A 27,542-nucleotide genomic window follows, 5' to 3' on the forward strand; every position below is an offset into this window, starting at 1 on the left:
AGACATGGGCATCGTTCTGCTGCTTCTGTTTAAATGTACTTGTTAGGTCCTGTAGACTGAGGTGTCGTCCTGTCTCCTGAGTCTGCTTCTGTTTCTTCCAGCACTCACAGGGTTACTGTGAGTGGCTTCTCTGCCCAGCCTGTGAGGTTTTGTAATCAGCTTCCTATTTAAACCCTCCAGACCTCTCCCACAATGCTCGCTGTTGTTCTCATTTCCTGTATGACTGCATGCAAGCTGCTGGTGCAGCCTTCTTGTCTGTATTCAGTTCGCTGTGTATCCTAAACCAGTTTATACCTTGTCTTAGTGTGTCCTCAGCTTCCTGTGTGTTTGCTGCTGGGTTTTGTTTTGTCCATTCTCTGTATCTCTGATCTCTGCTCAGGGCTGTCTCTTGTTCCCATGACCCTGGATTCCCATTGTCACCAGGTAGGTGAGGATATCTAGGAACCAGGGTCAGAAAAGGCAGCCTAGACCTCTCCACCTTTAGGAGGACCTCCAGGACAGGGACATCTCATCCATCTGAGTTCAGGGTAAGGCCCACTAACTCGTTCTTGTACCGAGTTCTCAAATTCTGTTCAGTCTTTACTTTAGTGTCAGCTTTCTATCTTGCCGGGTGGTTCCATCTGGCAGGGAGACACAGTGGATCCACAAGCATTATGTAACAGTACACCAAGCCATGGATCCTGCTGAATCTCACCCCGGAAATCTACCAGAGTTATTCCAGGAGCTCAAAGTACAGAGACAGGAACAGATCCTGACCTTTTTGCGGGATGCAAGTACTCCGCTCAATGGAATCTTGGCTGCACCAGTTCCATCTGCAAGCATCGCTCCTGGTCTTTGGCCTTGGTTGGCTGAGGTTTTGTTAATCAATGCACCTTGCGTTTCGAGCTCCTCCAACATCTCTTCATGTCCGAATCTGCTAAGGTTGCATTTATCATGTTGCATCTTTCAAGCCAAGCATTAGCCTGGACCAAGCATTAGCCTGAACGAAACAACCCATTAGTGAACAACCTTGCTCTCTTTACTGAAACTTTTCGCCAAGTTTATGACTAGCCGGGTCACCTAGCCTCATCCACCTCCACGCTCTTACAACTCTGCCAAAATGATCTGACCGTGGGCCAGTTCGCAATACAGTTTTGCACCCTAGCCTCAGAATTGGCATCGAATAATGAAACTCTGGTAGTCGCCTTCTGGGAGGGTTTACCTGGTAAATCAAGGATAAATTAGCCGGGCGTGAGGTTCCTACTTCTTTGGATACCCTGTTCATGTTGGCCAACAGGATTGACCTGTGATTTCAGGAGAGGACCAGAGAGATTCAACAAGAAAAAAAGGCGCTGCCGGGCTAGCCCTGGAGTTCAGCAACCTCTACCCTTCCTTATATACAGCCCAATGCAGCAAGTCCTAACCCATGCAGGTCAACCATCTCAGTCTGTCCCGGAGGGAGCGTAGGCGAAGCAGAGGCTTGTGCCTATACTGTGCGGCACCTGGTCACCTAGTGAGCGAGTGCCCCATGTAGACCGGAAAACAGTGCCACCTAGGATCCATCGGAGAGGCGAACCTAGGTGAGGATCCTTCTCCCCAGTTGAATCTGCCGGTCACCTTGGTTCTGTCTGGTGCCCAAATTTCTGTGGTGGCATTTCTGGATTCTGGTGCCACTGGGGATTTTTTACAACAGAAATGTGTGGAACAACATCAGATTCCCATTCAAAGTCTTAAGAGCCCCCTGGTGGGCACCACGGTGGATGGCATTTTGCTGTCGCAGATCATTCAGATGGACCACAGAGCCCTTAGAATTGAGAGTCAGTATTCTTCATTTCAAGACAATGTCTTTCTTGGTTCTTCCAGAGGCTACCAGACAGCTACTTCTGGGGTTACCATGGATCCGGGATTATAGTCCTTCCCTGAATTAAAGAACAGGCGAGGTGCTCGAGTGGGAAGGGACCTGTGATACCACATGCCTGTGTCTTGTCCATCCAATATCCATCACCCATTTATCCTCTAATTCTCAAAACATCCCAGAGGTCTACCAGGATTTTGCAGACATCTTTGATAAAAGAGACGCTGAATGTCTGCCACCACACTGTTCTTACAATTGCCTTATTGAGTTGGTGCCAGGCACCATACCACCATGGGGCAAAGTTTTTTTCTCTGTCTCTTCCGGATACACAGGCTATCGCTGAATACATCAAGCTCAACCTGCAAAAAGGCTTTATCCGCAAATCTACCTCTCCAGATGGGGCAGGTTTCTTCTTTGTGAAAAAAAAGGATGAATCTCTTAAACCCTGCATTGATTACCGAGGTCTTAATACAATAACGGTCAAGAACAAGTACCCACTTCCACTCATCTCTGAACTATTTAACTGGTTGCGAGGGGCTCAGGTTTTTACCAAATGCGACCTATGGATGCCTTAAACTCCCTTGCCAGGAGAATTTATCTTCGGTTCCAGGAGAGGACAAAGGAGGGTACCCAGGAGAAGAGGTCGATCCGCCTGGGACCCAAGTACCAGAGACCGCTTTTTGTCCCACCTACTACTCTTTTGTCTAATGACCCGGAGCCCATGCAGGTTGATTGGCTCAAACTATCAGAGGAGGAGCACATATGCAGAAACGCCCAAAATTTGTGTATGTGCTGTGGGACCCAGTGGCATAATGCTCGTTCTTGTCCTCGTAAATCAGAAAACTCTTGAGCCTAGGGTAAGTAGGTGTAGCTACCCTAGGTATAAACCAGTCCTTTTGAGGTTTATATTAACCTGTGACATTGCCAATCTCCGGTACGCAGTTCTCCGTGTCAGCCTGTCTGGATTCTAGTTTGGCAGGGAATTTTGTGCATCAGGCCTTAGTGGACCACTATGAGATTCAAACCCAATGTCTGGAGAGACATCTGGTGGTGAGAACTGTGAATTTCCGAGACCATCCAGTTTGTCACAGAGCCGCTGGATCTGAAAGTAGGTCCTCTCCACTCAGAGAAAATTTCCTTGCTGGTTCTTCTGAGATCTTCAGCGCCCTGATGCTAGGCTTGCCTTGGTTTCATCTACATAATCCCAACTTGGCTTGGAGCTCTGGGAGGGTGTTACATTCGGGGTTATTCTGTCATTCTATGTGCCTGCTTCCAATACCACCTGTTTGCCTCAGTCAGTCATGACAATGCTTTGGTCTTTCTTCGCTCACCTAATAGGAAGCATGGATTTTACTCCTCCCAGGCAACTGAAGAGCTCCACCTGTGTCCCTTTCCACAATTAGCATAAATAGCGGAGCCATGGCCGGTTTGGTTCCAGATAAAGTTCTCTGTCTTCAGGTGATCATTGCGAAACTAGCTACTTGAGTTTGCAATGACAAGCCATGGACTATCTCCAGAATGGGTCTACTGTAAAAAATAGTTGCATTCAGCTTTTGCAGGATCATACTTCATTCTCTGAGTATACAATTTCTGAAATTAGTAAATCCATAGCCCCAGGGGATGCATCCGGAGCTCATAGATCAAGAAGGAAGAGGAGGTATAAGAGGGGTGGTACTATTAGGTCTCCTACCTGTGTCTGCCACCCTCTTGCTATTCCAGGCAGACGCGGGCATCACTCTGCTTCTTCTGTTTGAATGTAACTCATCTCAGTGTTTACAGCCCGGCTGCAACTTAAATAGCAATTACCCTTCTATTTAAGTGAGCCGGGGACCCTCCCTCTTTGCTTCAGAATTGATGTGTGTTTGCTTCAGTCAGCTAGCACATTATGTCACCTGTCTTAAGACTGTTCTGTCTTCTGAACTGGTATCTGTATCTGTTTATTTTGCATGTTCTTTGCCTTATGCTTTAGCCTGTGTGCGCCTGTCCATTTCTGTCCAGTCTGTGCATCCTTCCCGTGTCTGTGGTAGACAGTCCTGTTCTAAGCTTTGTATGCACTGTCCCTGTTTCCTGTCAGATATCGTAAACACCAAGGTTCCTGTGTGGGGCCGTTCTTATCAGGACGCCTACTCTGCTTATAGACAGTGGTCTTCTTATCTCCCTGCTTAGTTAAGGGCAAGTTACCCATCTGAGTTTTCCCTGCTTCGGTACCTCTGACCACTGGGGTCAGCTGCTAGCCATACCAGGTCTGATCTAAAAGCCAGGTTTGGTTGGTTAGCACATAGGGCTCTGGGTGTGGACCCAAACAGATTGCTTAAACCCATTGCCTGAAGTCCAGCTAAAAAAAATTATGGTCCACATGCTGTCAGATCACAAACTACCGTGAGATGTGGTGCCCTGAGTTCTGTTAGGGAGGAATTAACACAAGTCAAAGCTTGGATGGGGCAACCCCCAGCTGAGAGACTATAATATGAAAGACCCCAACATTTACATAGGCCACCACATTTCAAGAAAAGCCGAAACATTCCTTTGTCTTGGAATGTGGGACTATGTAGAGACTGGCGAAAACTACAATGCTGCTGTTGTGGGGAAAGAGGTCACTTAATAAGAGAATGTCAGGGTGGGGCAGCAGGCAACCCCAAAGAGCTGTAAAACTGAAACCCCCAGCATTAGTGAGGGGAAGGTGTAGAGAGAACCTACAAATCAATGCTCTGAATATTTATTTGTGGGATGCCCGATGTTTTGGGCCAAATTCGAAGGGAATCGCTTGCCTCATGACCACTCACAACTATGCCAGAAGCTTTCTTTAATTATCATTTTCATTGCTTTAATTAAACCAGAAATGGTAACCATGATCAAACTGACTGCAGCTAACCATCTGCTGGTTCCTGTGACGGAAGTTGCTTGGTGCAAATTTGTGGCTAGGACATCGGCAAGAAAAGCATCATCATTGTCTGCGAAGATTTCAGAGAAAATGTCCCTGTGATCCAAGGCATGAATACAGTGCAGGAATTAGATCAGATTGTGTTTGGAGAATTCTGCAGGGATGCCCTGGTCCCCTCAATGTCGTTGTAGTTTGAGTGTGAAGATGTCACTCTAGAACCAAGAGTAGAAATTGCATAAGTGTATGTGAATTAAGGGCTCTCACCCACTGGCAATAAGACTGCCTTGCACTGCGAGATTGAAGATACGATAATGAATCCAATGATTTTCAATGGAAGCAGCAGCCCTGGCCCAATTGAAATCAATAGGAGAAGATTATGAAACAGGCTAGAAATCCCCCATAGAGAGGACAGAGAGGATGGGGAAGATCCAGCTAGCCCCACCCCTCTCAAGCCACGCCCCTGCTCTCAGGGAAACTCACTAGCCCCACACCCTCTCTCTCCAAATATGGGGAGATATGTCAGAGATCCCCTGTAGCTCTGCCCCCTCTCTCTCCTTTCTATGGGGGATTCCTAGCCTGCTTCGCTATTGATTTCAATGGAGCCAGCACTACTGTTGTCGCAGATTTTTCTCTGTGCTGCGAGGCTAGAGTGAAGACGTCGTTAATGAGAATGAAACCATTGAAAATCATTGGTTTTATTATCATGCGTTTTCACTCCCTCTCGCATCACAAGGATATCGTATCGCCAGTGGGTGACAGCCCTAAGGCAAAGTAATCAGAAGACGTCTCTGGCTTCTGTGTTGAGGAAAGCATGGACTCTGCCTGCGTACATGGAAAAAAAAGATATGCAAACACCCCCGAGGGTTAGGAAAATGATCTTGGAACAAACTGAAGCAATTTAACTTGGTTTGCCGTAGAACAAATCTAAGTGATTGAAGACTTGTGGCATTATCTGATAGTGCTTGCCTGTCACGCTGAACATTTGGGGTGTATTGATGCTACAAACCAGGGATGCAGCTCCTATTCAACAGAGATACCATCGAAGCAAGAGGTGGAAAATCGGCTAACCCAGATGTTGAATTCCAGAGGTATCCAAAATACCCAGAGCCATGGGCAGCTTTGATGGTGCTTGTAAAGGACAGAAGCATTTGATTCTGTGTGGATTACCGCAAACTCACTGCCTGCACCATTTGAACTACATTACTACAAATTGAAGAGTCCCTCTCGATTCTGGGAAAGATCAAATATTTTTCAACACTTGATTTTTAACAGCAGGCATTGACTGATGGCCATAGCAGAATAAGACGAGCCTAAAACAGCATTCATTCTACCTAGAGGACTGTGCAAGTTCAATTGTATGCTGTTCGGGCAGACCAATGTACCTGTTACCTTCCAGCGGCTAATGGAGAAGTGAGACTTAAATTTTGAAGCTACTTGCCTCAACTTGGACAACATCATCATCTCCTCTGCCACCAACAAGAAGCATCTGAAGAGGTTGGGGCAAATGTGGGAGCATCTAAAGACTCACGGCCTTAAGATCAAACCAAAAGAAATGTCATTTGTTCAAGCAGAAGATTGAGTACCTAGGCCACACAGTGTCCAAATATGGAGTTCTGCCCTCTAAAGATTAGTAGCTGCTATACAGCATTGGCCGACACCAAACATGCTGTGAGAATGGAGAGCATTCCCTTTCCTAGCAGGCTATTGCAGATGTTTTTTTCACTAGTTTTTTTACTTACCAGGTGTTAGGGTGAGCTGGCGGGAATCAGCTGTTCTACATGGGTTTCCAGCAGCACAACCCCATAGGTGGGCTTGATTGAGTTTGCTGGGTGTGGATTTCTCCAGCCAGCCAATCCCCCAGGTCTGCTGCTCATATATACCAGCTCCTCTGCTAGAGGCTGCAGGGCTTTCCTCTTTGTTCAGTGTAAACAGTCCTGTTCAGGGTGCATGGTGTTATGTGCTGTATGAAAACCCCCTGGCATGTTAGTGTGAGCTGCGTTCAGTTCTGCTGTGTTTTGTTTGTCATCTAGATATAGATAGGTCCCTAGGTTCCAGCACAGGGCTGTCCCTGTCGGGATGATCACCCCACATGCAGGCCAGTTTCATTTGGATGTTGTCTCGTTAGAGTAGGGACCCGCAAGACAACGAGGACCCATGAAGTGGGCTCGCGGGCTTAAGTATCTTGCCCAAAATACGAACTAATACCTCATACATTCTATAGTTATTCAATCTGGCTATATGCGCAGGTATGTAGGTCAGTGTTTGGAGCATTTATTAGTCATGATTTATGTCTGTTTCTTAGTTATGTTCGCTGTTTCGCCAGTTCGTGAGTGTGACTGACATAACACCTGGTGAGGCATGGAGGCGAGATCCAAGAGGGTCTTGCTTCTGACTACAAGCATCCCTAGGCCCTCCTCCCACATAATAATAATGAAACATAATAATAAGCCCCCCCCCCCTTTTTCAAGTAAGAGCTGTGATTTTTTTAGTGGCATTCACAGACCCTTTGAGCATTAGAGCATTTTTATACATTTTGTCTTCATATTTCTGTCATTCCAAGTCTCAAGTGAAGTCTTGGATTCTCCCTGGTCACACTATCCCGAAATGTGGATGCCTGGAGGACAGAGGGTTCTGTATGTATTTACATCAGGCCTCCAGGGACTACAGGTGTGGCAGCTCACCCCTTTGGTTGGGCTGTCTGCACCAGGGTGAGCCCTCTTTTTTATATATTTTTTTATATATAACAGAGCGGTCCATGCCATCTTGGGTTCGTGAACACTGACTTCAATTGCAAACTACAGAATGACTTGCAGGTTAATGATTCCAAGAGAAGACGCATGCTGCAGGAGCTCCTATTCAAGAGATCCCATTGCAATCTGGAGATCAAGCATGGGTCAGGGAAAAGAGGCCAAAAGGGAAACTGAGTGGAAGATGGAAAGTAGAGCCTTATGAGATACTGAGATGTGTCTTTCCCGATGGACTGGTGTATGAGGTACAGTCAGACAGACCTGATGCATGCCCTCAAATGCTGCATCAGAACATGCTGAAGTCCTGCTAATTCGGAGATGACAGTTGTTTTCAGGAACTGCTCCAGCCCTGACTCCCGGTCGAGCCAAACTACGATCTGTGTGAAGAGTGGTGTCCCCCAACAGCGACCTCCGAGAGTCCCAGTGTTACAGATGTGGAGGGTCCTGCTACCATGTCATCCTCTGAGACCAGAAAAAGACTGCAGCCTAGTAGTATGCCTGTCCAACTGGAGGAAAAGCAACAGACCTTCAAGAGATCTCTGTATAGCACACCACCAAATGGTAACACCCAGTTGTCAATTTAGTGACGTATTTCCAAGAGAAGTAACATCACAATATAGAGTTCTAAGCAAAAGGTGCACCAGAGTTGTTATTTGCTTGAAGAGGTATGTTTTAATAGGTGCCAGGTCCTCTATAGAGGGATTACACTGAACTTAAATATTGGCATTCTTAGATTGGGGTAGGTCCAACCCCTGCTGTTTGAAGGAGCTGCGGTGTTCGGTTAAGTGCTACAATCTCTTTATCATATGTGCCTGGAATTACAGATGAGTCGCCCCCACTTGTATGGGACTGAGCTGCAGAAAGGCCAGGTGATGGATGAAAGCAACATCACTGGTAGAAGAACATGCAGTAGTGCTCACCTGATGGCTGCCACCTCTTCAAATTCCCGAAGGCCATTTGTGTCTAGAGTCCAATAATCTGACATTGTATTCTATAAAACTCCTTTAAGATTTTTTTTAATCTTTATGGCTTCCATAATAAACTGCAATACAGTGTATTGTGCCTGTCAGTGGTTTAGGGCTGTCATACATGGTGGAGCTGGAGTTCTTTGTTAGATATTGTCATAGTTATCCCTTGGCACCAGGCGATCATGTCACATCACTTTGTCAATCTTGTATGTTACTGCACTGTATGCTCACAGCTCCTACATCCCATCAGTGCCAGAAATGTATGGCCAGGAAAGGGTTAGTTGTAAAAATTACATTTCTTTAAAAAAATCAAACTATCATCAGATGCTTGGTGATTTTTATCAGGAAATTGGTATTGCCTTGTTGGCAGTGGGACTGGATTAGGAGTAGCAACATCTACGCCAAAGTCTTAAATGATTGACTGCATAACAGTGTCAAAATCAGCCATGTGATTGATATAACTTGGTGTTTTCTGACTTCCAGTCCTCTCAGCAGGTCATGTTTTCCAGACGTCCTATAGACAGTACAACTGTGGCCGTTTTTTAGGCCTCCTGCCCGCGGCCGGGTCGAGTTCTGACTGCAAAATTTCGCGACAGAATCAGCCCTGCTGCCGGCCAGAGATCTTATACTCACCTGTCTGGATGCGCTGCGAATGTCTTGGCTGGCCAGTGCAGGGCATGATGCTACCACCGCGCCGGTGATGACACAGAATCATGGCGACTCGCTGCGGGATGGATGTCTTCCGTTGATCGCAATGGAAGCCATCCATGCGATTTTCCGTACAGAGTAGAACATGCTGCGCTTCTTCCCCGTGGGGGGAAATCCCAGTTGATTTCCACTCATGGGCAGGGAAGCATCTTTTAGCATGGCATATCTATGGACAGACAATGCGATAATCCATCCGTGGGCATTGGGCCTTACAATAATTGTATCACATGTGCCGTACTGAGGAGATCCTAAAAACACGACCTGTTGGAGGCTCGTCAGGACGGGATTTACCAAACACTCATATAACATGTCAGATAAGCTGCAAACTGACGGATCTCACCTGGACGTACGCTCGGCAGGAACGCTCTCTTTTTTGCAGCTGTCAAAAGAACAAAAAATATATATATCAAATTAACTAGGAAAAGTAACTTTTTTACGTAAGTTTTTTATTTCATAATTTACATGTTTTATATGAAGGTGAAAGGATAATTAAAAACAAACAAACAAAACGGCTACCTAAACCCCTCCCTGAACCGCTCCCTGGACCCCTCCCTGGGCCGCTCCCTGAACCGCTCCCTGGACCCCTCCCTGAACCGCTCCCTGGACCACTACCTGGACCGCTCCCTGGACCCCTCCCTGAACCCCTCCCTGAATCGCTCCCTGGACCCCTCCCTGGACCCCTCCCTGGACCCCTCCCTGAACCGCTCCCTGGACCCCTCCCTGAACCGCTCTAGGTGTGCTAATGATGCGTTCACACTGTGCTTTATGTTGACATATAGGTGAGACGATTCCCAGGACGTCTGTGGGGTGTACCCATAGATGGTCCTCTATCCCCCTGCGGCACAGCAGCTTCTGTTGAGTTGACTATGGATTTAAATCCTTTCCCATTACAGCTGCTTATGGCGGTGACATTCCCGCTTTCCCATCCCTGCCATGCAGTAGCCACGGCTCTTTTTATTTGTCTTCCAGTATGATTTTTGCAGAATGCATTGTATTTGTTATTGGCATTAACGCACCAGATACTGTGAAACCTAAAAAGCAACGTGGAGTGAAATGGAAAACAAAAACTATAATTGTGCGCTTGGCTTTCATTTCTACGGATTTCACTGCACAGTAAAAATACACGCTAGCCTTATTTTTGAAAAATTTGCTTTGTTGTGATATTTTGAGCCCCATAACTATTCTAATCAAAATTCTAACGACCATCTGTCCGTCCGTTAGTTACATGCTCCACCCCGATCACATGACGTGACGCCATCACATGTCCTTCATCCCGGTGCAGATTACAGGTGGACTGCATGCCCTACAACCCCCGCCCCCTCAGTTCCCATGGAATACTAACGGCTACCTGTCCATCCGTGAGTTACATGCTCCGCCCTTGCTCACATGACTGTAACAAGGGGGCGCTCTAATAACTATGTATAATATATCAGGGGTCAGTACAGAGATCTCTTTCATCTCTATTATACCCAGGACTGTAATAAGGGGCACTCTAATAACTATGTATAATATATCAGGGGTCAGTACAGAGATCTCTTCCAACATCTATTATACCCAGGACTGTAACAAGGGGGCGCTCTAATAACTATGTATAGATATATCAGGGGTCAGTACAGAGATCTCTCCCATCATCTATTATACCCAGGACTGTAACAAGGGGGTGCTCTAATAACTATGTATAGATATATCTGGGGTCAGTACAGAGATCTCTCCCATCATCTATTATACCCAGGACTGTAACAAGGGGGCGCTCTAATAACTATGTATAACATATCAGGGGTCAGTACAGAGATCTCCACCATCATCTATTATCCCCAGGACTGTAACAAGGGGGCGCTCTAATGACTATGTATAGATATATCAGGGGTCAGTACAGAGATCTCTCCCATCATCTATTATACCCAGGACTGTAACAAGGGGGCGCTCTAATAACTATGTATAGATATATCAGGGGTCAGTACAGAGATCTCTCCCATCATCTATTATACCCAGGACTGTAACAACGGGCACTCTAATAACTATGTATAATATATCAGGGGTCAGTACAGATATCTCTTCCAACATCTATTATACCCAGGACTGTAACAAGGGGGCGCTCTAATAAGCATGTATAGATATATCAGGGGTCAGTACAGAGATCTCTCCCATCATCTATTATACCCAGGACTGTAACAAGGGGGCACTCTAATAACTATGTATAATATATCAGGGGTCAGTACAGAGATCTCTCCCATCATCTATTATACCCAGGAGTGTAACAAGGGGGCGCTCTAATAACTATGTATTATATATCAGGGGTCAGTACAGAGATCTCTCCCATCATCTATTATACCCAGGACTGTAACAAGGGGGCACTCTAATAACTATGTATAATATATCAGGGGTCAGTACAGAGATCTCTCCCATCATCTATTATACCCAGGACTATAACAAGGGGGCGCTCTAATAACTATGTATTATATATCAGGGGTCAGTACAGAGATCTCTCCCATCATCTATTATACCCAGGACTGTAACAAGGGGGCGCTCTAATAACTATGTATAGATATATCAGGGGTCAGTACAGAGGTCTCTCCCATCATCTATTACACCGAGGACTGTGATGGTAACAAGATGGCATCCTCTACATCTAGAGGAGAGAAGGTTTCTACACCAATATTGAAGGGGGTTCTTTACTGTAAGTGCAGTGAGTCTATGGAACTCTCTGCCTGAGGACGTGGTGATGGCAAATTCGATAAAGGAGTTCAAGAGGAGCCTGGACGCATTTCTTGAGCATTACAATATTACATATTATAGTCACTAGATGCCTTCTTCTGGATCAACATTGCAGGATAACAGGCTGAACTGGATGAACGCATGCCCTTGTCAGCCAACATTCCTGAGCTAGATTTAACAGCATTTAGAGAGATGCTTTACAGCAGCCTCAAGGGTCAGGTCATTCACAATGGACAAGAGCGGATCTATTGACTTGTATAGGTGACTGGCCTAGACATGTTCTGTGACCTGTGCGGGGGTCATTCTGCAGGGAGGGGAGTAGATAGATCATATCTATTGTGAATGGTGGATTCCTATGTTAACTACAGATCAGGAAGTATCAGACTTGTATTAGGCTTTGTGGTCAGTGCGCAGTGAGGGGGAGGAGGTAAGCTGTGACTACTGTGAATGGTGCATCCTGTGTTATCTACATGTAGGTATCCCCCCTCAGTGTAATGCTGCCTGTGATGTTAGTGAGATGACGGCTGCAAAGCTTTCTCTACAGATCAGGAAGTAACAGACTAGTATTGGGGTCCACTTAGACCTGCCGATTTGTTGTTTGTATGAGCCAACCATGTCAGAGTTGGCTTGGGCAGCCTTTTTACAGGCAGATACATCGTGGCTCATTCAAAGGAGAAATCATTCAGTTGTTCACATTCACATTATTAGTTAGAATGACTAGATGTTTGATATTTACACCAACCGATTAGTGAATGAGCCAATGGTGGCTTTTTTGCTGAAGATCAATGAAAAGCAAACAATTTGTCTTTCGGTCGTCGGCTGCGTCTACATGGAATAAATATCACTTATTTCCGGTTGTGTAGATGATTTTTTGAGCGCTAATCGTTCAGTGTAAGGCTCTATAGGCTCTGCAGTCAGTGTGAAAATGCAGGATTTAAAAAAAATATGGAAATTGTAACTGAAAAATTAACTAAAAAATCATCGAAACTCTTAAAAAATATTTTTAACACAAAATTTGATTTATATAATAGGTGATTTTCTGATGACACAATCCTTTTAACTGTAAAAGCCTCAAAGCCTTACTCTGCACTCCTCCTGGACATTGCCCTCTGCCTTCCACGCAGTCAACCACTCTCTTCTGTTATGAACTCCCTGGAATCCCAGAATTGCCCTGTCCTGTATCTCCTCTAGCTCTATCATTCTTCTCTATAGCTCACACTATATACGGAGTCACTGTACTACTAATAAAAACTTGGACGAAGACTAGTTCTGTCTACCTACCCATTGCTATTTTCTGCAGACCTGGATCTTGGGGTGGGGGGAGTTGGAGTCCATCCAACCCCCCCCCCCCCCTCCTCTTCCACCCTGCCAGCCATTGAAGTAAGTTTCTTCTATCATTATCTTGCTTGATACCAAGTAGTGCGATCCACTGAATCCACTGAAGTGACCCAGTATATAGTGTTTTCTACCGAGGCTATTTGTCCACCTATTGGTTCCTTTTGCTGCTCTCCTGTCTCATTCCATCCTAGCAGGAGTTATTTAAGAGGATGGATATTCCACCCAAGGTGTGGAGTCCGGTCACTGACAGGCTTCACACCAGGTCCAATTTGTTTTATTTTTATCCATGTATATCTCCTCTATTTATTGCCTATAGTTGACTGAAATATACGGGATTAATTCGTTGAATTCATTGAAGGGCGAAACCCACCTGAGTAGCGGCAGGCAACAAGGAGCTGCTGTGGCTTCAGTCAGATTTAACTAAGCTGGTTGGAGGTTTGAAGGATGTTAGAGTCTTTACAGCCTTTTTTCCTGCTATGTGCTTTTAACGTTCCTAATAAAGCTTTAAGTTCATGACACGAGTGTGGGAGAGCCTTTGTTTGTAGACTGAATTGCTGGTAGATCACTGGTAACAGTGATTAACCCCTTAGTGACCAGCCATACTGCAACATGCAACAAGCGGGAAGAGCCCTGCACTCTGTGTGGTTTTTAAGGGGTGGCTGAGGAGCCGTGTCACAGTGGCAATGAGTGCAGTGTGCTCTATGTAATCTTGTGCACAGATGAAGGTAGACTACAGGATATGGATGACTAATGGAATTAGTGGAACATGACACCAGTGCCTGACTTAAAAGGTCTTGGTAGAGAAATAAGACTAACACATGTATTTGAGTAAACTGCAGGCACACCATTTACTGTTGAACATGGCAGTCTGCAAGAATATTAAACAGTAGAACTTGGATATACACAGTTTAAACCTTGATGCATGGATAAACAAGCCCTGGGGAGGCAGCACCTGAGATAAGAGAAAGCTATGGAGAGACTGATTAAGACTGAAACAACACCCCTATTATCCGACTAACAGAAATTTCTCAGCCTGACACACATGCCTGAAAACAAAATATGCCTCAAAATTTTAACAATTAATGTTAAATTTCTACGTCTCCTAAATGATTTAAAAAAAAGTTTTTCAAATGTGCTTCCATAATAAAATTAAACAGATGGAAATAAATATCTTATCAAAAATTTGTACAGCATGTTTACACATATTTGACATATTACAGTTGAAAATGTGAAGAAATTACATTTTTTTTCAAAATGTTCCCCTATTTTGACACTTAATAAATATACACGAATTCTATCGGCCTATTTTTACCGCCTGAATGAAGTACAACATGTGGCGAATAAACAATGTCAGAATCGCTGGGATCTGCAGAACCTTTACAGGGTCATTCCATGTTAAAGTGACACATGGCAGATTTCCAAAATTTGGCCTGGTCATTAGGGCGCAAACAGGCTTGGTCACTAAGGGGTCAAAGGGGTATAATCATTTGATCACGGTGATTGGTAGCTGGCTTACCTATACCATTATGGTAAATAATACAATAGTTCACTAATAAGTAAATATAATAAATTGTGAACAAAAAGATAAGAAAGAATTGAAGGAACGAGTAAATGAGGAAAAGTAATTGTATGGAGAATAGTGAGTTAAAGGAGATGTCCCGCGCCGAAACGGTTTTTTTTTTTTTTTAAACCCCCCCCCCCGTTCGGCGCGAGACAACCCCGATGCAGGGGTTAAAAAAACCACCCGCACAGCGCTTACCTGAATCCCGGCGGTCCGGCGTCTTCATACTCACCTGCTGAAGATGGCCGCCGGGATCCTCTGTCTTCGTGGACCGCAGCTCTTCTGTGCGGTCCACTGCCGATTCCAGCCTCCTGATTGGCTGGAATCGGCACGTGACGGGGCGGAGCTACACGGAGCCGCTCTCTGGCAAGAGCGGCTCCATAGAAGACTGCTGAAGACCCGGACTGCGCAAGCGCGGCTAATTTGGCCATCGGAGGCCAAAAATTAGTCGGCACCATGGAGACGAGGACGCTAGCAACGGAGCAGGTAAGTAAAAAACTTTTTATAACTTCTGTATGGCTCATAATTAATGCACAATGTATATTACAAAGTGCATTATTATGGCCATACAGAAGTGTATAGACCCACCTGCTGCCTCGGGACAACCCCTTTAATAGACCACAGAGGTAATTGATATGCAGAGATAATTGTTACAGTACAGCTTTACAAGAAGACTGCGAAGATAAAGTAACGATGGGCAGCATTCACAGGTCTGTGTGTGGGGACTATGCAGGCGGATGAGAGCATGTCCTGCCGCTTCAGATGGTGGTGTAATACACACGTTGTACTTTATTATTATTAGGTCATTTGTATTTATGTTCTTTAATATATTTACACCTTAATTTCTCCACATTTATGCTGATAGGCCAATATACATGAACATAGCATTACCCCAAAGGATGCCATGAACAGAGCGATATTAACCCCAGATCACTGAACATATCTGACTGCACCGTCACTACATATCAGGCTCACAGACCAACAGAATATTGTGTTTATCGCATTTATTAGTGAAAGTAACTTATATGAAAGAAGAGTTATTAAAATGACCTAAAAACTGCCAATAAACTAAATAAACTTCTTCCTTGCAGTCATTGCAACTGGAGCCGTGCGTTCGCCACAAATGGCCCCCGAAGCGGCGTGAGAGCCTGGTCACTCTGTGCTTCTGCTATGGACAAAATGGGCAGGTTTTGCATTTGTTTGGCTGTGCCTGAGAAGTCGCCACAAGACTGTCAATTTTCAAAATATCTTTGATACTCGCTTTAATATCCCTCCTCAAAGTCAGAGTATCGAAATGTTTCGGCAACCAGGCCTCAGCGAGAGCATCTGGGAGACTGATGTTTAGTGAATTAGGATTAAGCAAATCAGAATCTCCACCATCCCCAATAAGAAAAACATATTTAGACACAAAACCCCCCAAACTCTTCTCCACCTACTCTTTTTGATATATTCCCCCTCCAAGGATACAACCTCTCTTATCTTTGTGACTAAATCTAGTGTTCGTCGGGGGGTGGGCTGCACCAACAGGCAGTAATCAGCTTCCGCGTCTGGTGCAATGCGCTCTGAGTTCCCAGGATACTATGCCGATCAGCCCATCATCTACACCCAGTAGACAAGTTTTAGGACTAAGACCAATATCAACTGGATATATATCATCTCTAATGCCCTGCTCCAAAATACCTGCAGTTTTACACAACCCCAGACCATATGCATCACATCTGCACCATCCGTGTAACATTCGGGACAGTCGGAGTTTAATCTAATACCCATGTTATACAACCTTAATGGGGCCCGATAAACTCTCTGCACTAAATCCAATAGTGATACTTGCTGACCTTCAGATAGAGATACCATTGGAATCATACACAACACTACGGCCCGTTGATCTTCACTAATATGTGGAGATCTTCTTCCCAGTTCTCTTTGTTGGGAATTGCTGTAAATAGTAAGAAAGCCTCCGCCCATATAGATCAGATATTTCACCCCTCGGATCTCCAGAACACCCAAGAAAACTCCCCAGAAGGGGTTGGACTGTAAGCACAGATACCGGCCGGCCAGAGGAGCCAAAGCATGTGGTAACTGAAAGAATGACATCATAAAGCTCTCTAAATTGTCCAATACAACAAAGAGCCCCCCAGAATGTAGCTGGTACCCCTCTGTACTCCCACGGCCAAAAGGCCTCCAACTAGAAAACATTCTGGCCACTTAGTGTTCCTCCAAGGGGCTGGACATAGCAAATCCATCTAGTTGTAAAATCTGCTTCCATTCATTCCAGACTGTTACTATTCACATGGTAGTCGGATGTCGTCCCTTTTCTCCTCTTTCTCCCTCTCTCACCCACCATTATAGGGGGCTGCAACCTATCATTTTAGGAACTAATCTGCCATTCACCCCCACCCTGGTTCTTTCTCCCTCCCCCCTTCAACTGTTGCAACTGAGACACCAAAAATCTATCCAGGCATTCGGAGTCGCCAACCCCACAGACCAAGGATCTCCAATTAATGAATGCAGATTTCTTATAATAAACTCCTAAACATCGTACTTTCAGTTTCATATTTATCCCATGATGCAATGAGTCCAGCATTAGCCAGGCTTATACCATTCTATCTGCAGGAGGGACAGTTTAATCATCATTACCTTCTATATTCACCTAAATACGCTACGACCCATAAGTATCCAGTCAGGAGGATGAGCTGTGATCTCCTCTATTATACCTGTGTGACAGGAGCGGTGTGATCATCATCAGTAATTGTGCATCTCTAAGAGATCTGGTGCAGGAGTAACCGGAGTGCCAGGTCTCTGAACTAACATCAACCTCCAGACAATAAAACCCTCAGACTTTTAGGCTTCCACCACTCTAGTGTTTTCTTCAGCCGTGGGTAGTCCATTTAAAAACTGGTCTACACACGGATGAGCTGCACACGTATGAAAAATCTGCCATTTTAGCAGACGTAACATGGACTTATTCCTGTATAAGTGTGCACCGAGCTTTATCTGTAGACTAGTTAAGGCTTTATTCTCCAAGCTCATCCTGTTCTGCTAGCGTTCTAAAATGCTAAGTATTAACAAAACGCGGCACCAAAGCTTTTTCTTTTTGCTCCATGAATTTGGCAGGTCTGGTCAGTCTCTGCACCAGGCTGACGTCTACACCAGATCGTAGCTAGTTAGAGATTTCTACTACATACATTTATACCATTTATTGGCATAAAGTATACTAAATCTGACAAGCCGTGGGAAGCCCCACTTTTTGCTAAGTGTTCAAGGCACAAAAAGGCCAAAAAGTCAGTCAGGTCAAAGTGAGAAATTTGTCTCAAACTTTCATTAAAATGATGCTTGAATCTTACATCTAAGGATGTTCTGTTGTGGACACTGGAAGTACAGACACTGTATCTAGTCTCCAAGTATGTCTGACCCTTATCAGAAATATTCTGCTTACTTAAATTTTAACCCCTTATTGACCAAGCCTGTTCGCGCCTTAGTGATGGAGCCAAGTTTTGCATATCTGACATTTGTCACTTTAACATGGAATAACTCCGTAAAGGTTCTGCAGATCACAGTGATTCTGACATTGTTTATTCGCCACATGTTGTACTTCATTTAGGCAGTAAAAATAGACCAATGGAATTTGTGTATATTTATTAAAAGCGTTATTTTTTTCACATTTGTAACTATAATATCTCAAATATGTGCGAACAGACTATACAAATTTTTGCTAAGATATATATTTCCATCAGTTTCCTTTATTCTGGACGCACATTTGAAAAGCTTTAGTTTTTTTTAACCATTTAGGAGACGTACAAATATAACATTACCAACATTGAGGAACACTTTGTTTTCCTGCACAGAGCCAAGATTGTAAAGGCTCCTAGGTGTCAGAATGATAGATACCCCACACATGGCCCCATTTTATAAGCTACACTCCTTAATGTATTCACTGAGGGGGGCAGGAGGATTTTGACCCCACTGCTTTTTTCAGGAATTAATGCAATTTAGAGGAGAAAAAAAATAAGATGTCATACTTTTGAAAATATGTCATTTTAAAGACAGGTTTTTTTCTATAGTGTACATCAAAATGAGAATTTACACCCCAAAATGGATCCCCCTGTTTGTCCCATGTTCAGAGACATACTTGTTGTGGCCCTAATATTATGTCTGTACCCACAAAGGGGCCCAAACCGAACGGAGCAGCCGGGGGTCTTCAGAACAGACATTTTGCTTGAAGTCCTTTCAGGCTCCATTGCCCACTTGTAGAGCCCTTGAGCAGCCAAAACAATATAGAACCCCCACAAATGACCCCATTCTGAACACTAGACCCCCTAACACATTCATCTAGGGGTGAACTGCATATTTTGACCCCACAGTTTTTGAATGAATCTAAGCAAAGCAGAAGGAAAAAATTACGATTTTAATTTTTTGGGCAATTACATCATTTTAAAAAACGTTTTTTTTTGTACAGCACACACATGAATGAAGATGTCCACCCCAAAATGAATTCCCCTGTTCGTCTCGTGTTCAGAAACACACCCATTGTGGTCCTAGTATTATGTCTATCTGCACAATGGGGCCCAAACCAAAAGGAGCATTAAACGTCAACTGTTTTTAACTTTTCAGTAATCTCCATTATCTGTTGGATAATGGGAAACATGTGACCGGGGACCGCTCGCCGCAGCCCTCAGTCACTGCTCTAGGCTCTCGGTTACCTTTAGTAGCCAGGAGCAAGGAGATTTTAAATTTTCCGGGCCCTCCCCAGCTTCTACACTTGCGTCCGGCATTTTGCTGATGGGCGCATACATTGAAGTTGGGAAAAGGTCCGCAGATAAAGATCCCATCGGAGGACATCGCTGGAGGCCTTAGGTAAGTAATTTCACCTCCCCTCGTGGATCAGATCCGTGATTGGAGGTGAAACTTTAAATTTTTCACTTTTACGTGATTGCCATTATTAATTAGATAGTGGCTGTCACGTGACCAAGGACCGTGTACTGCGGCCCCCCATGAAATCTCCAGGCTCTTTGCTACATTTGCTTGCCAGGAGCAGGGAGATTTTAAGTTACCCAGGAAATCTGTGGCTTTTGCACATGGTCCGCTATTTTGGCGACGGGTGTGTACGCAGAAGCAGGAGTAAGGTCCGCAGATAAATCAGGGGTCCTTAGGTATGGAATTTCATCCACACTCACGGATATGATCCATGAGGGGAGATGAAACTTTTTAAACTTTTTTCCTTCCCCCTTTTTTTACTTTACCTGATTGTTGTTATCCATTGGATAGCAGTGATCATGTGACTGGGAGCCGCATACAGTGGCTTTCGATGATATCTCTCTGCTCCAAGCTACACATTGTAGCCAGGAGCAGATGGTTTTTTAATCTCCCAGGGCTCAAGCCTGTATGTGCGAAAAAAACATCGGGTGCGCATGCACAGGAGACCATGTAAGGTCGTAGAAGGACAAGATCACCTCAGAACATCGAGGGGGATGGCGGTGAGTATTTTCACCTCCCCTCATGGATCGCATCTATGAGGGGAGCTGAAACTTTATTTTACTTTTTTTTAACTTTTCCGTGATCAGCGCTATCCATTAAACCATGGCAATCACAGGCCCGAGGACCGGTCACCATGGTCCCTGGTGACATCTTTGCCTCCCAGCTACCTTCTGTTACCGGGAGCCAGGAGATTTTAAATGTCCCACGACAATCCAATCTACTGGTCATGCGTTGCCATTTTTCCTTTGGCGCGCATACGCAGAAGACGGCTGAAGGTCCTTTTCAGACCAGACCATCGCAGGACATTGCGGAGGATGGGAGCGGGTAGTTTCAGTGCCCCTCATGGATGCAATCTGTGAGGAAAGCTGAAACTTTTTTACTTTTTTTCCCCTTTTTGTTTACTTTCATGCAATCAGTGTTATCCATTGGATCGAGTGATCACATGACTGGGGGGCAGATATCCCGGCCCCCCATACCAGCTCCAGGTTATCAGCTACCTCCATCAGCCATCAGCATGGAGCTGTCACATCCACAGCCCACAGGGCTTTAGTTCTCAGAGGAAGCATGTTTTTAAGACCCTGAGGATTAAAGCCCACAAAGCCGGATGTAAAGAGGCAATGGGGCCGTCACTAAGGAGTTAAAGAGGTTTTGCAAAAATGGCATGGCCAGATCATATGTCCTACAAGGGCATATAAATGTCATGGAGCAGGTTACCCATGTAAGCCCCCCCATGCTACGGAGTAGAGTTGCTCCTGCCCCGGAGGGCCATTCGCTGTCCTGTTATTACAGAAGGGCCATTCATGTAAATTGCAGTCCCACAATATCCCATTTTCCCTGCAGTGACTGCTGATGGGAACATTTCAGGCTGGCTTTGGCTTAACCCAATAAGACACAATCACATTGATGGAGAAAGTTATGATTTAGGGAGGAGAAAACAAACATGGATAAGCAAAAAACGCTGTGTCCTCAAGGGGTTAACCCCTCTTCAGCTCCCTGCAAGTTTTGTTATGAAATGGAGATCAGATACAAAAACTTCCCTCTTCCTCCTTCTTTTTTCTTTCCTTCTTCCCCTTTCGGCCTTTTTTTAAGACCACCTACAGGTCTCCATGTTGCCTTCACCTCTACGATATTGCTACGTGTATCAGTCTCACTGTAAGGTCAGGCTCAGTGAATTGGGTCGTACGATTGGAAACATTTTTTGAATTGATTCATCAAAATTCCTAAATTTTCAATAAACCCTGAGTGAAATGTGAGTCGCACAATAACCTTCTTACAAGCATTCTGCGAAGTACCTTGTTTAGACTTCGAGCCGCGCTGTCCTTTCCTCCCGGAGTCAGATTTCTGAGCTGGATATCCAGTAGGTCCACCAACTGATCCATGGCCCGGACAGAGTAAGTGATATCTCCGGCATTCAGGCGGCCTCTCGTGTGCTCCGACAGCTCTCTCGCAATGTTTGCAGCCGTTTCCAGTGACTTCAGCTGAAATAATAAGAATATATTATTTGCATATAAGTATCACTAAATAAATTGTGTAGGAAATGGAGAGGTGAAGCGAGACGATGTAGAAGCATTGGACCACCAGGACACTAATGTGACCCGGAAGAGGATCAGCATCCGGTGAGTGTAAGGTGATACATGTGCATTGTTTCAGAGGTACATGTGTTCCCTGGGTCATTGTGATGTGCAGATGCTTGCCATATCAATCAGAAAGAGGAGACCGTCACTTTACAGCCCGTCGGTCAGTATGAGGAAGTGAACGAGTTCACGATCAGAAGACTAGCAGACAAAACAATTACATTCATACATCATATATTGCTCTTTCTAATGATTTGCTGATAGAGCTGCAGTGGATGTTGTTAGTCGGTGACAGTTGTCAGGTTGGTATTATTGTATCTTGACTCCACCGGATGTGTCTGGTCTTGTCGGCCGCTGATTGGTTATTGTTACTCCTCATTTGTCTTTGTATAGTAAAACAGGAACGTTCTTTTCCAGGACTCTGATTTGTGATGCGACCAGGTGTGTTGTGTCCAGAGTCCGTCTCCAGGGCGCTGCTCAGACATACCTGATTGATATGGCTGCGATACTCGTTGAGCATTATCCAGATTGAACCAAATACTCTATCAAAAGGAACACTAAACATAGGAAATGCACGAAAAATATAATCTCCCCCGGCACTTCCCCCTTAATCTCCTCCTTTCTTTAATTCTGTTTTCTCTCCTATTACAACCAAAGCTGCAGCGTTCAAGGAGACAGCAGGGTAGAGATGTTAACCTTATCATGGGACCCTACCCTCTTCTTCCTGTAGGGAAGCTAAGGAAAGCTACCTTGCGACTAGCTGGGGGTGCTTGGATGTACTAACCAGAGGTTACCTTTAGAGATGAGCGAGCACGCTCGTTTAAGGCTGATGCTCAAGCGAGCATCGCTCTTTTCGAGTAACTGATTACTCGTCTGAGCACCATGTTGGGGGGGCGGCAGGGGGGAGAGGGAGAGAGAGAGATCTCTCTCACTCTCCTCCCTGCTCCCCCCTCGGACGAGTAATCAGTTATTTGAAAAGACCGATGCTCACTTGAGCATCAGCCTTAAACAAGCGTTTTCACTCATCTCTAGTTACCTTAAATGCAGTTGTCACTCGTGACGCCACTCCTGGAGTGGATCGTTTAGACAAATAAAGTGGTCCAGAAGAGTATATTCTGGAACAAAACTGGGAACGGTTGATCTTGTCCATTTACTTAACTTCTCAATAAAGTCAATAACAGATGCAGAAATCACGGCATACCAGAATTATATCTCGGTGGAGCTCACGGGGCATTGTAACAATTCACAGGCCGATTTATCTGCAGGTTCTTTCACTCCCGGCAATCACATTCTGCACCGGCAGCAACACTCACTCTGGCTTACTTCTCTTCTCACTGATGAGCGGTTCCTTTCTCTGAGTACTCAGCAGTAGTTCAGAGGATTCCTGGGTTGAACGGGCCCAGGCTGAGCAGCAGGATCCTGGGTTGAGCGGGCCCAGGCTGAGCAGCAGGATCCTGGGTTGAGCGGGCCCAGGCTGCGCAGCAGGATCCTGGGTTGAGCGGGCCAAGGCTGAGCAGCAGGATCCTGGGTTGAACGGGCCCAGGCTGAGCAGCAGGATCCTGGGTTGAGCGGGCCCAGGCTGAGGAGCAGGATCCTGGGTTGAGCGGGCCCAGGCTGAGCAGCAGGATCCTGGGTTGAGCGGGCCCAGGCTGAGCAGCAGGATCCTGGATTGAGCGGGCCCAGGCTGAGCAGCAGGGTCCTGGGTTGAGCGGGCCCAGGCTGAGCAGCAGGATCCTGGGTTGAACGGGCCCAGGCTGAGCAGCAGGATCCTGGGTTGAACGGGCCCAGGCTGAGCAGCAGGATCCTGGGTTGAGCGGGCCCAGGCTGAGCAGCAGGATCCTGGGTTGAGCGGGCACAGGCTGAGCAGCAGGATTCTGGGTTGAGCGGGCCCAGGCTGAGCAGCAGGATCCTGGGTTGAGTGGGCACAGGCTGAGCAGCAGGATCCTCGGTTGAGTGGGCCCAGGCTGAGCAGCAGGATCCTGGGTTGAGCGGGCACAGGCTGAGCAGCAGGCAATCGCTCAGCATCCTCCATACTCCACACACAGGCCGACATGACAGCCTCTCTGTCGTGTGTCCCAAACGGAATCCCTCTCTCCTCAACTGACTGACTCTCCCTTCTGCAAGCACCTATATCAAGCATCAGCACATGCTCACAAACAATACATACAAAATGATCCATTTTCCAGACAGGATAGAACATACCAGACATGAACCCTTTCAGTACTGCAAACATCCAATACACATAAATCTAATGCACTCCATAAACAAGACAATGACAAGACATAGAACATTCTGGAGGGGACCCCATTACCTCTGGGCCACTACAAAGCCCTATTGAGACAACTGGCAAATGATGCCTGACACCCGCCTCTGCATGTACTCGCTCCTGTGCTGTTGCACAGGAGTGAGTATCGTTGGCTCACAGCGGGCAGCTAGAGGAGATTTCACTCCTCGCTCCCCCGCCCCTCTCCATTCACTTTAGCAGCGGCCGTTCAGTACTGAAGGTATGCTGTGTAAAGTGAATGGAGAGGGGCGGGGGAGACGAAGGAGTGAAATCTCCTGCAGCCACCTGCTGGCCGCTCTGTCAGAGAGCCAGTGATACTCGCTCCTGTGTGACAGCATGGGAGCGAGTGTGTGCAGGGGCGAGTGTCACCTCTGTGTGTGTATATACTGAGGAGAATCTACCTCCCCTCTATGTGTATATACTGAGAAGAATCTACCTCCCCTCTGTGTGTATATACTGAGGAGAATCTACCTCACCTCTATGTGTATATGCTGAGGAGAATCTACCTTACCTCCATGTGTATATACTGAGGAGAATCTACCTCCCCTCTATGTGTATATACTGAGGAGAATCTACCTCGCCTCTATGTGTATATACTGAGGAGAATCTACCTCACCTCTGTGTGTATATACTGAGGAGAATCTACATCACCTCTATGTGTATATACTGAGGAGAATCTACCTCGCCTCTATGTGTATATACTGAGGAGAATCTACCTCACCTCTGTGTATATACTGAGGAGAATCTACCTCACCTGTGTGTGTATATACTGAGAAGAATCTACCTCACCTCTGTGTGTATATATTGAGGAGAATCTACCTCACCTCTGTGTGTATATACTGAGGAGAATCTACCTCCCCTCTGTGTGTATATACTGAGGAGAATCTACCTCACCACTATGTGTATATACTGAGGAAAATCTACCCCCCCTCTATGTGTATATACTGAGGAGAATCTACCTCACCTCTATGTGTATATACTGAGGAGAATCTACCTCACCTCTATGTGTATATACTGAGGAAAATCTACCTCCCCTCTATGTGTATATACTGAGGAAAATCTACCCCCCCTCTATGTGTATATACTGAGGAGAATCTACCTCCCCTCTATGTGTATATACTGAGGAAAATCTACCCCCCCTCTATGTGTATATACTGAGGAGAATCTACCTCACCACTATGTGTATATACTGAGGAGAATCTACCTCCCCTCTATGTGTATATACTGAGGAGAATCTACCTCCCCTCTATGTGTATATACTGAGGAGAATCTACCTCACCTCTGTGTATATACTGAGGAGAATCTACCTCACCTCTATGTGTATATACTGAGGAAAATCTACCCCCCCCCTCTATGTGTATATACTGAGGAGAATCTACCTCACCTCTATGTGTATATACTGAGGAGAATCTACCTCACCTCTATGTGTATATACTGAGGAGAATCTACCTCACCTCTATGTGTATATACTGAGGAGACTCTACCTCACCTCTATGTGTATATACTGAGGAAAATCTACCCCCCCTCTATGTGTATATACTGAGAAGAATATACCTCACCTCTATGTGTGTATACTGAGGAGAATCTACCTCACCTCTATGTGTATATACTGAGGAGAATCTACCTCCCCTCTATGTGTATATACTGAGGAGAATCTACCTCACCTCTATGTGTATATACTGAGGAGAATCTACCTCCCCTCTATGTGTATATACTGAGGAGAATCTACCTCACCTCTATGCGTATATACTGAGGAGAATCTAAGTTACCTCTATGTGTATATACTGAGGAGAACCTACCTCACCTCTATGTGTATATACTGAGGAGAATCTACCTCACCTCTATGTGTATATACTGAGGAGAATCTACCTCCCCTCTGTGTGTATATACTGAGGAGAATCGACCTCCCCTCTATGTGTATATACTGAGGAGAATCGACCTCCCCTCTATGCGTATATACTGAGGAGAATCTAAGTTACCTCTATGTGTATATACTGAGGAGAACCTACCTCACCTCTATGTGTATATACTGAGGAGAATCTACCTCCCCTCTATGTGTATATACTGAGGAGAATGTACCTCCCCTCTGTGTGTATATACTGAGGAGAATCTAAGTTACCTCTATGTGTATATACTGAGGAGAATCTACCTCCCCTCTATGTATATACTGAGTAGTATCTACCTCCCCTCTATGTGTATATACTGAGAAGAATCTACCCCCCCTCTATGCATAGATACTGAGGAGAATCTTCCTCACCTCTATGTGTATATACTGAGGAGAATCTACCTCACCTCTATGTGTATATACTGAGGAGAATCTACCTCACCTCTATGTGTATATACTGAGGAGAATCTACCTCACCTCTCTGTGTATATACTGAGGAGAATCTACCTCACCTCCATGTGTATATACTGAGGAGAATCTACCCCACCTCTATGGGTATATACTAAGGAGAATCTACCTCCCCTCTATGTGTATATACTGAGAAGAATCTACCTCACCTCCATGTGTATATACTGAGGAGAATCTACCTCCCCTCTATGTGTATATACTGAGAAGAATCTACCTCACCTCTATGTGTATATACTGAGGAAAATCTACCCCCCCTCTATGTGTATATACTGAGGAGAATCTACCTCCCCTCTATGTGTATATACTGAGGAAAATCTACCCCCCCTCTATGTGTATATACTGAGGAGAATCTACCTCACCACTATGTGTATATACTGAGGAGAATCTACCTCCCCTCTATGTGTATATACTGAGGAGAATCTACCTCCCCTCTATGTGTATATACTGAGGAGAATCTACCTCACCTCTGTGTATATACTGAGGAGAATCTACCTCACCTCTATGTGTATATACTGAGGAAAATCTACCCCCCCCCCTCTATGTGTATATACTGAGGAGAATCTACCTCACCTCTATGTGTATATACTGAGGAGAATCTACCTCACCTCTATGTGTATATACTGAGGAGAATCTACCTCACCTCTATGTGTATATACTGAGGAGACTCTACCTCACCTCTATGTGTATATACTGAGGAAAATCTACCCCCCCTCTATGTGTATATACTGAGAAGAATATACCTCACCTCTATGTGTGTATACTGAGGAGAATCTACCTCACCTCTATGTGTATATACTGAGGAGAATCTACCTCCCCTCTATGTGTATATACTGAGGAGAATCTACCTCACCTCTATGTGTATATACTGAGGAGAATCTACCTCCCCTCTATGTGTATATACTGAGGAGAATCTACCTCACCTCTATGCGTATATACTGAGGAGAATCTAAGTTACCTCTATGTGTATATACTGAGGAGAACCTACCTCACCTCTATGTGTATATACTGAGGAGAATCTACCTCACCTCTATGTGTATATACTGAGGAGAATCTACCTCCCCTCTGTGTGTATATACTGAGGAGAATCGACCTCCCCTCTATGTG

At 45.2% G+C, this 27,542-nt stretch overlaps 1 protein-coding gene across 1 annotated transcript in view; it reads right to left on the reverse strand.

Annotated features, from left to right (window-relative positions):
• Positions 1–27,542, reverse strand: part of ADGRL3 (adhesion G protein-coupled receptor L3) — a 604,084-nt gene that overhangs the window by 247,172 nt on the left and 329,370 nt on the right. The window contains exons 11-12 of the mRNA XM_066574505.1: positions 21,520–21,705; positions 9,479–9,517 (exon numbers count right to left, since the gene is read on the reverse strand). Of these exons, the coding sequence (XP_066430602.1) occupies positions 9,479–9,517; positions 21,520–21,705 (225 nt within the window). The remainder of the gene's footprint in view (positions 1–9,478; positions 9,518–21,519; positions 21,706–27,542) is intronic.

Source organism: Eleutherodactylus coqui, chromosome 7 (genome assembly GCF_035609145.1).
Source record: "Eleutherodactylus coqui strain aEleCoq1 chromosome 7, aEleCoq1.hap1, whole genome shotgun sequence".
In the NCBI taxonomy this organism is placed as follows: Eukaryota; Metazoa; Chordata; class Amphibia; order Anura; family Eleutherodactylidae; genus Eleutherodactylus; species Eleutherodactylus coqui.